At 43.0% G+C, this 9,669-nt stretch overlaps 1 protein-coding gene across 1 annotated transcript; it reads left to right on the top strand.

Annotated features, from left to right (window-relative positions):
- The first annotated feature begins 7,286 nt into the window (after window positions 1-7,286).
- Window positions 7,287-8,684, top strand: PDF1A (peptide deformylase 1A). The gene is made up of 4 exons (XM_048707532.2): window positions 7,287-7,700; window positions 7,803-7,892; window positions 8,003-8,070; window positions 8,191-8,684. The coding sequence occupies exons 1-4, from the start codon at window positions 7,320-7,322 to the stop codon at window positions 8,426-8,428; spliced, it is 777 nt and encodes a 258-aa protein (XP_048563489.1). The 5' UTR covers window positions 7,287-7,319; the 3' UTR covers window positions 8,429-8,684.
- Window positions 8,685-9,669: the final 985 nt, after the last annotated feature.

Raw genomic sequence — 9,669 nt, 5'->3', positions numbered from 1 at the left:
CATGCATGCGTGTGTGTGTATAATCACCACACCAGCTCCTGTGTGTTAAAACAGATGGCTCAGCATACCAATACAAGGTCACCTTGTCCGTTCTGCCCGCGGTCATGACTTCAAACCACCGTCCAATATTTTTTGTCGTTTGTTTTCATTCTTACTAGCAAGATGCCCGTGCGTTGCATGTAACATCAAGATGCATTTGTATGACTAGTTTATCTTGTGAGACAAAAGGATGAATGAGGGAAGGCCTTATTTGCAATGTGGAGAGGTGTGTGGGTACCTTTTTGCAAAATTGGCATAGTTCCTTCCTATCTGTCAGATAAAATCGGACGACCTATATTGCAGGATGGCAGGCATACCATCATCACCAACTCTATTTTTATAAGAGCTAGAAAGATGCCCATGCGTTGCATGGAACATCAAGATGCATTTGCATGAGTAGTTTATCTTGTGAGGGAAAAGGATGAAAGATGGAATGCCTTATTTGCAAATGTGGAGAGGGGTGTGGGTATGTATTTGCAGAATTACCACAGATTTCTTCCTATCCATTGGATATAAATCGGATGACCTATGTTGTAGGATGGCAGGCACACCATCATCACCAACTCTGTTTTTTTTATAAAAATAGAGATGTAGAGTAGATACACGCCGACAGGTGGGCCCAATGAAAGTGAGATAATGTGATGCAACACTAGAGGTGCCACGTGGAGCATTTAACTGGTCAACTAGTCATGTCTTGAGCAAATACAGAGCTGTACGGTGAGCCCGTGACTGTATAATAACCTTAGAACGTAAATGGTGACCATAATGAGTGGATTCTTAAGTCCAGTGTGCGTATCGTTCTTTCGCTTTAAATACAATGATCGTCACTGTATATATCGCGAGAGCTAGATGAAACATGCATGAATGTGCTGGGGGCATACTTTTAGAGGACCTGGAGATAGTTTGTGTGCGTACATGAAAGGGGCGTAGAGGGTGTGTATGCGATGGACAGAGAGATGCTCTCTTCGTTTCTTTTTATTATGACTAACTTTATATATAGTATAAAAATATAAAAAATCACAGTACAGAATAAATACCATTGTGGCACCATGCAATGCCAATTAACGTCCATACTCCTCAATATAACTTTGTAATGTTGTATATATGTAGAAATTCTGAAATAATTTTTTGGCCACACTTTCCCTTTCGCTCCTACTACCATGGTGGGGTAGTGATGTGGATGGTTTGTGGTGTTCGGGGCCATGGATCTTCGGGCGGTGGTCTCGGATGGCGGGCTTCATGGTTGGCTTTCCGGTAGGCTCCGAGGTGGCGGTGGTCACTCTACTTCTTGGTCTTATGGGCGGCAATGAGTGGAGTGGTGGGAGGCTCTTGTCTGCTCTGGCAGTGCCCAGATCTGGTGTGGACGGGCTTGCCCTCGTGGAGGTGTTGATCAGCACTCTTACTGATGGCGTTGGCGAGTGTCCGAGCGAAAGCTTCGCGCTATTTGGCGTCGGTGTCGGCGGCATCTGTGGGTGCCGCTTGCTTCTTGGAGTCATCGTCGAGGGTCTCGTTATGCCAAGGCTTCGAGTGAAAACCTATGTCTGTTTGCTTGGACTTGACAACGGCGACGCTTCACACCGTCACCTTTTTGGGGTGTCGTTTCGGTCTTGGCAAGGTGTTAGCTTGTTCTAGGCTAATGCTGTATCCTTTGATCTATTTTGTAGGATGGCCTCCTCAGCATACTATATAGTTTGGCCGTGTAATTTACTACGTTGTTTTATATATAAAGCGGGATTGAAAGCGTTTGGAACAAGGACGCGTCTAGGGAGCAGCCGGGTGCTCCCTAGCGTTACTTGGAGGCCCGCCAAAATAGGAAACTTCCTGCCCCCCTGATTCAAAACAGGAAAGTGGCCAGTCAAGGCTCCCCCCATTTGCTGCCTGGTCCCCGCCCCTCACGTGATCCGATCCCTGCCATGCGCCAGCTCCCCGCCCCCACTCCCCCTCCTCCTATTTCCTCCCCCTCCTATCGCCTGCCCCTCGTCCCCATCTTCTTCTACACAACGCAAGAACAGGGAGCTCGTCCTATATACAAAACCTTCGGACCACCCTGCAATTGCGGCATAGAAAAGGATTAGGATCAAAGTAAACATCAGGAATCACAAAAGATAAGCAAGAAATCGAACCAGTTGTAGGAGAATTCAAAGTAAACAGCAGGTCAGCTCAAGATTTTCTCCTCTTTTCCCCACTTTTGCCCCCATCCCATCCTGCAAAAGATTATCTATGTCATGTATCATGTCTTTCATTTGCTGCATCTATTGCGCCTCTGTTTCATATCTGCTAGTACTTGGGACAAAAATCAATCCCTAAGTGATGATTCTGGTGTTCATGGTTCTTGTTCCATGGTTGTTTTTGCTTAGAAGATTCTCTGTCAATTTACACATTGTGTGTGAGAAAAAGTAGTCTTAGCACCAAGCAAAGTAAAAGGTAATGACACAAATTTAGTAACTTATGACACTCCACATGAATAAGGTGCAAAAGATAGGTAGAATTAAACCCTAAGTGACAATTCTGGTGTTCATGGTTCTTGTTCCATGGTTGTTTTTTGTTTAGAAGATTCTTTGGCAATTTACACATTATGTTTGAGCAAAAGCAGTCTTAGCACCAAGCAACTAGTAAAGGTAATGACACAAATTCAGTAATTTATGACACTCCGCAGGAATAAGGTGCAAAAAAGACAACCTTGCGCATTACCTGTCATGGATAGTGTTTACACAAAATAGGCAAATTACAGGTTATTTTCTAGCAAGTCAATTGCTACTATGCAGCAAGTCAAGGTGATTGAAAAAGCAACCATGATTTGTCCCTGTTTCGTGCTGGAAGTAAGCAGCTAGCATTATAAGTTCAAGCAGAAAACATTCTAATGTCAAGCAACTAATAACCTCAGGGTTTTTTTGAGATGAAATTTACCTGGGGGGCATACTTTAGCATACTCCAGAGTTACTTCTCCAAATCTGGTATTCAGAAAATGTTTGCTATCAGCTCTTAATTGCTACATGCTCTGTTTTTATGGTGATCTGTACAAAAAAACCTTTTGTTGATTTAAACCTCCTGGTGATCCTATGTAATGTAAACATGACAAGTTACATGCTCTATTTAGGCAACTATAACGCTACAGGCAAGCAAGTCGTGTAACCTTGGTGTTGCTGAATTCAGAAGCTATGCAACTTGGTGAGTCTCTGGGGGGAACAGAAAAGTGCTAACAAAGCACACATTCTGAGGGTGGAAAAAGCAAGTTATAGGTTTTGTTTAAGCAAATGCAATGTTGTTATAAGTTTTGTTTAAGCAAATGCAATGTTGATTTAAAGCAAGTACATGAGAAGCAAACAACAAAGGACAAAATTATGCAAGAACATTGATGCCTCACTTAGAGTGGAAAGCAACACATGTAACCTAGAAAAAAAGAACAAGTATGTAGGAAGAAAATCAAAAACACTAACTTGTGTGTTGTTCCTAACATAGAAGATGTTTCTTTAAAGGTATGATTTTTCACCTTCTTGAACAATTTGCTGTTTCTCAACCATAAACTGATCCCCTATTGTCCATGTGGTAGAAGAAGGACGAGATTGTGTTCTCCAAGTCATCTTGTTTGTGCTATACCTGCTTGTACGAACATAAAAATGGTCTATAAGCATCTATTTTTGGTAGAAAATTAAAGAAAAATTGAGTGTTGAAAACTTCTGAATTGCTAGCTGCTATGTTTTTATGGAGATTTGTTTGGGCAACTTACATGCTCTATTTGCGCAAATGCAACACTATAGACAAGCAAGTTGTGTAACCTTCGTATCTTAGAAGCAATTAAAAAAGAAAAACGGTGTTGCTGATTTCATAAACAGGACATGATTTTTTTACTGCATATACGGACACAAATGATGCGGCACCGGGGGGGATATAGAAAATGCAAACAACACATCTAGAGCAACTCAAGAAAGCAAGTTATAAGTTATAAGTTACTTTAGAGCAACACATATTTTGGGAAAATGGAAAAGAAAGCAAGTTAAGCATGTTTTTGAAATAGAGTTGTGCATCAACTGGTATGGTTTTTTGAAGCAAAAACTCCAGATGTTTTTCAGCAAGTTCAGTGTTATGATTAGGCAAACTTACATGTTAAGATTAAGCAAGAAAAAGTGAATGTAAAAAGGGGCTGGTTGAAGAAAACTAACGGTAGGCAAGTTTCAGGCCTCTGTTTCATATGAACACATTGTAACCAACTACTGTGATGGATTTTAACAATCTACTAGTGCTTGGAAGAAAAATCAAACCCACAGTGATAGTTCTGGTGTCTTTAAGGTTCTTGTTCCATGTTATTTTTGCTTGGAAATGGCCTTGGCAATTTTCACATTCTGTTTGAGCAAAAACAGTGTTAGCACCAAGCAACTAGTAGAGGTATTGACACAACTTTAGTAATTTATGACACTCCCTAGGAATAAGGTGAAAAAACAGAACCTTTTTGCACCTTACATAGCATGAACAGTGTGCTCACTATAACATATAGGCAAAGTGCGGGTTATTTTCTAGCAAGTCCATTGCTACCGTGGAGCAAATCATGGTGAATGAAATAGAAAAACGAATTATTTCCCTGTTTTGTGCTGGAAGTACATGTTATTTTGTTGCATCCTGTTGCATATCAACACGTTGTAAGCAAAAATACTGTGACTATTTAACCATCTGCTAGTGATGGCAACAAAAGTGAAACCCTAGATATGATAGTTCTGGCAATTTAGACAATATGTTTGAACAAAACATGAACCTTTTTGCACCTTACAAAAGATGAACATTATGCTCAATATGCAGAATAACAAAAATGCGATTCTAGCAAATCAAATTGGTATTGTGAAGCAAAAATTATGAATGGTGGGAGCAACTTGTATTGTAAGAATATGCAGAATAAGCAAAGATTCGTGTGCTTGATGATGTTGTTGAACAAACAGAGGATGTTGACGAAGACAAGGATAACAAACAGAGCAGGCAAGAAAAGATTCCTGAGCTTGATGATTCAGTTCTAACTGTACATCCTGCCAAGTACTGTAACAAACCCACACAACAAACAGAGCAGGCAAGAAAAGGCATAACAAAACTAGGCAAAAAAACAGCACCATATCAGGCAACTAAGTTCCGATGTGTTGGACAAAAAAAATAGGATTGTCCATTAACTGAATTTCACTCTGTTGGAACATTAAAAATGACTTAAATAGCAGAGCATAATGTACAAAAAGAGCAAATAATCTGAACAAAATCAAGCAACCACAGGATGCAAAAATCAGAAACACATCAAGGAACCTAAACATATCGCTGAATGACTTCTCATGAAGTACTAGAACTTAAACTGACCCTATTACCCTCCCTCTACTGGATTACCTCCTACCTCAATCTAAAATCAAACCTATACACTGACAATATGCGTAGCCAACACATGAGCCCATGTCGGGCAAGTCAAACACAAATCTGGAGCAAAAACCAAAATCGTGAAGCCCGTCCTTCTCATGAAGTAATTGAAATTAAACTGACCCTATTACCCTCCCTCTACTAGATTACTTCCTACCTCTCACACACACACACACATCACGTGTACGTTTTGCATTGCTCAAAAACATGGAAAAACATTACTGTCCTACACTCAATCAAAACACTGACAATATGCGTAGGCAACACATGAGCCAATATCGGGCAAGTCAATCACAAAACTGGAGCAACCTCAACAACTACAGCACCAAAACCTCGCCAAATCTACAGCCGTCGTGAGCATCCTAACCCCAACGCACACCTCGAACCTACAACACCAAGGCTTGCCTTCAAACCCTAGTTCAGGTTCCCTCATGATGTGTGTTAAGTTAATCTAACATAACAGGTGTGTGAAGTACAGACATCATTCTGAAAAAATGGACCTAAAAAATAGCAGTGAATATATTTCAGTTGTGACTGTATATTGTGCCTAGACCTGTAACAAACTCACACACCATATCAGGCAAAAACCTCTAACAAAATAAGGCAAAAGTCGGAACCAAATCAGGAAAACTAAGTATCGAAGTGTTGAACAAAACAAAAATGGATTGTCCATTAACTGAATTTCCCTCTGTTGCTATACTCAGTAACAGAACAAATGTTCAAAAAGCAAAAATCTAAACATATCAGGCAACTAACTAAACATATCAGGAAAAATGAAAAATCGATTGTCCATTAAACTGAAACTAGGACTGAAACTATTTCCCTATAATGAATTACTGCCCTCTGGATTTGCATAGGTCAAACAGTACTGTTCCAACTAGAACAAAATCACGCACTCACGTTTGGTAGGCAACACCTGAACCCATACCGGGCAAGTCATTCACAAAACTAGAGCAAAAAAAAACATGACTTTGAAACTCAAATCTACAACACCCAGCTCGCCGGATCTATTGCTGTCCCACCCTCCCTCACACCACGGTAGCCAAAAAAGCCTTCAACCCTACCTTCCACCAGTAACCAAACCCTTGCGCACTGAATGCCCCATGTCGTCAAGCACGCAACTCCCTAATCCATCCCAAAAATAAGGCGTCCTTCAACAATCCACCATGTGCTCGCTGATTTAGCCACGAAAAGCAGAAAATCGAGACATGATGTGCATACCAAGGATTGCTCGCCCTCTGCGCGACTCCGCCGATGCGCCAACATCACGATGGTTGTTCCTGCTGTGTCACGCCTCGGCTAGTGCTTCCCTTCTGCCGCGACCTGCTCCTCTTGCCGCACGACCCTGGCTATCCTCCACTTCTCCTCCTCTGGAAACGCCGCACGCCCTTGGTCGTCGCACGCCCCCGGTCGCCGTACACCCCTCTTGCCGCCGCACGCAGAGAATCGCTCCACCTCCGGCGGAAATCGGCCGCGGAGTCGCCGAACACGACGACGCCTTGCTTGATTTGGGGGATTGGGGATGGGAGACGCTAACTGCCGAGGAGCGGCCGACTCTGCATGCAGTTTCGAAATGCGAGCCGTAGTGGGAGGGGTGGAGGTGACGAGGAGAAGTGGTGGGCCCTAGAACCGCCGCTCGCACCCAACGAGCTTGAGGCCGACCAGGCGAAGCCTGAACGCGACTCGCAATCCGACCGCGCGGCACCTGACGCTCGTGATCGAGATCGGACGGCGCAAACAGGTGTGCGCTCGCGGCTGCAAACTAGCACCCGACCACTTTTTAGGTTTTAGGTTGGAACAAATAATTTAGATCCGAGGGAGTATTTTACAAAATGAATGCCACGCAACATAAGCCGCACACTCCACCCCATTGGGCAGCAGATTACTAGGCCGAGAAGATGGAAGCACTCCGGCCGTTATCCATAACGGCCGTGGCGGCGCTTCTCCGCGCTCCCCCCGTGCGGATTCCTACCTTCGTTGGTACTGGTAGAGAAGTGGGCGGTAGGCGAGGGAAGAGTGTGAGAGCTGGCGCAGGCGGCGGGGGCTGGCTGTCGGGCCTGCTGGGCCGGAAGGGCGGCGGCGGTGCGCCCACGGCGATGACTTTAACACCAGGGACCGTGAAGGCCGGCGATCCCGTGCTTCACGAGCCGGCACAGGAGGTGTCCCCCCGGGACGTGCCTTCCGAGAAGATCCAGGGCGTCATCGATCAGATGATCGCTGTCATGCGCAAAGCCCCTGGCGTTGGCCTCGCCGCCCCACAGATCGGCGAGCCCTTGAAGGTCCGTGGATTGCATTGTGCTCCTGTTATATGCGCTGGCTTATGTTCAATCTTCAAAAGACAGTCGCTACATTGCTCAACCTGTTAAATTTGCCAATGACAGATTATTGTTCTCGAGGACACCCAAGAATACATCAGCTATGCTTCCAAGGAGGACATCGATGCGCAGGATCGCCGTTCGTTTGATCTTCTTGTGGGTATATTTTTCCGTATGGAACTTTGTTCACCACCCATTACTGTTGTTAGGCTTGAGCACCTTCTCATGGCTCATGCCTTTTATGTTTCTTGTCCCCCCTAAGCCAGGTTGTTATCAATCCCAAGCTTAGGAAGACGAGTAAAAGAACTGCACGTTTCTATGAAGGATGTCTTAGGTACTTACTCATATATTGCTCTCTGAAAGCTTATTACTAGTAGTAGCTTATTGGTGGAAAAGAAAGCTGAATTTCGGTGTACTTACGCTGTATGTCTTCATCCTTTTATGTGGATGCCAGTGTCGATGGATATAGAGCGGTTGTTGAGCGTCATTTGGATGTTGAGGTTTCGGGTTTGGACCGAAATGGACATCCCATGAAGGTGGAGGCATCAGGATGGCAGGCACGCATTCTGCAGCATGAGTGTGATCACCTCGAAGGCACATTATATGTTGACAAGATGGTTCCGAGGACATTCAGGACAGTTGATAACTTGAATCTGCCACTTGCCACTGGATGTCCTCCTCTAGGTGCATGATAGCATTGATGACATTCTAGTTTTTTCTCTTCAAGTATAGGTAATCGTTTGTAGTATTTGCAACTTTTTTGCTCCAGTGCAATATCATAATATGTCTTTACCCATTTATTGTCATGGATGTACATCATGTGGTGATACACATGCAAATAATTGCCGCTTTGTTAATCTAGTTGTCAAATGTCAACCAATGGTGACACTCTTTGAATGTAAGATGATCGGTACATGACTTTGAAACAAGAAGTTGCCATTTTATCTACATACTAGGTTTTTGTATCTCAGTTTGTCCATCATTTGAATGTGCAAAACTGTACACCTGAAACTATGATGTCTTTCAAGGTAACTCATGTATTTTGAAGTCCTACATATTTCTTATATCTTGTATTTATGTGTTTTGGTGTTAAAGACATACTACATGAGAAGAACTTGTTAGTTTGCATGAATCTCGAAGCCCTCCCTGGTAGTTAATCCTAATGTAATATCCCAAAATTCTAAATTTTGGAATGTTATATTAAATAAATAAATATGGTTATTATTTGTTTGCTTTGTGACTGCTTGTCTGAAATTGAGTGAAATTTGAAACTTTTTGAAAGTTGAATGAGAGGGAATAAACGGGCTTTCCCAAACTTTCATACTTGCATTTTGATCTCCATGAATTCAAATTCATTTCATCACAAAATCCTAGAGTGAAAATGATATGACTTCTTCCACTTAAAGAAATGAAAAGGGGTTTGAGAATTATTTAGATTTAATTTGAAATATTTTCAAACCAGAGACTTCAAGTGTGACGCCCCGACTTAATCATATATGCAAAATGCGCACGATTAAGATCAGCGACTCATGGGAAGATATCACAACACAACTCTAGACATAAATAAAATAATACTACAAACTTTATATTACAAGCCAGGGTCCTCGAGGGCTCGAATACATAATCTCGAATACACAAGAGCCAGCGGAAACAACAATATCTGAGTACAGACATAAGGTAAACAAGTCTGGCTTAAGAAGGCTAGCTCAAACAACAACAACAACAACAACAACAACAACAACGATCGAAAAGGCAAGGCCTCCTGCCTGGGAGCCTCCTAACTACTCCTGGTCGTCGTCGGTCTCCACGTGGTAGTAAGCTCCGTCGGGGTAGTAGTAGTCGTCGGTGGTGGCATCTGCCTCCTGGGATCCGTCATCTGATCGCAGCAATCGGGTATAGGGGAAAAGAGGTAGCAAAGCAACCATGAATACTC

This window comes from Triticum urartu, chromosome 3A (assembly GCF_056163025.1).
Source record: "Triticum urartu cultivar PI428250 chromosome 3A, HENAU_Tu73, whole genome shotgun sequence".
In the NCBI taxonomy this organism is placed as follows: domain Eukaryota; kingdom Viridiplantae; phylum Streptophyta; class Magnoliopsida; order Poales; family Poaceae; genus Triticum; species Triticum urartu.
This window is presented reverse-complemented; position numbering and strand designations above follow the sequence as displayed.

What these genes read in the sequence shown, in the direction of transcription:
- PDF1A (XM_048707532.2), top strand. Translation starts at nt 7,320, where the DNA reads ATGGAAGCACTCCGGCCGTTATCCATAACGGCCGTGGCGGCGCTTCTC. An exon ending in AGATCGGCGAGCCCTTGAAG is followed by an intron (nt 7,701 to 7,802) that starts GTCCGTGGATTG and finishes TGCCAATGACAG; the next exon opens with ATTATTGTTCTCGAGGACAC. An exon ending in GCCGTTCGTTTGATCTTCTT is followed by an intron (nt 7,893 to 8,002) that starts GTGGGTATATTT and finishes CCCCTAAGCCAG; the next exon opens with GTTGTTATCAATCCCAAGCT.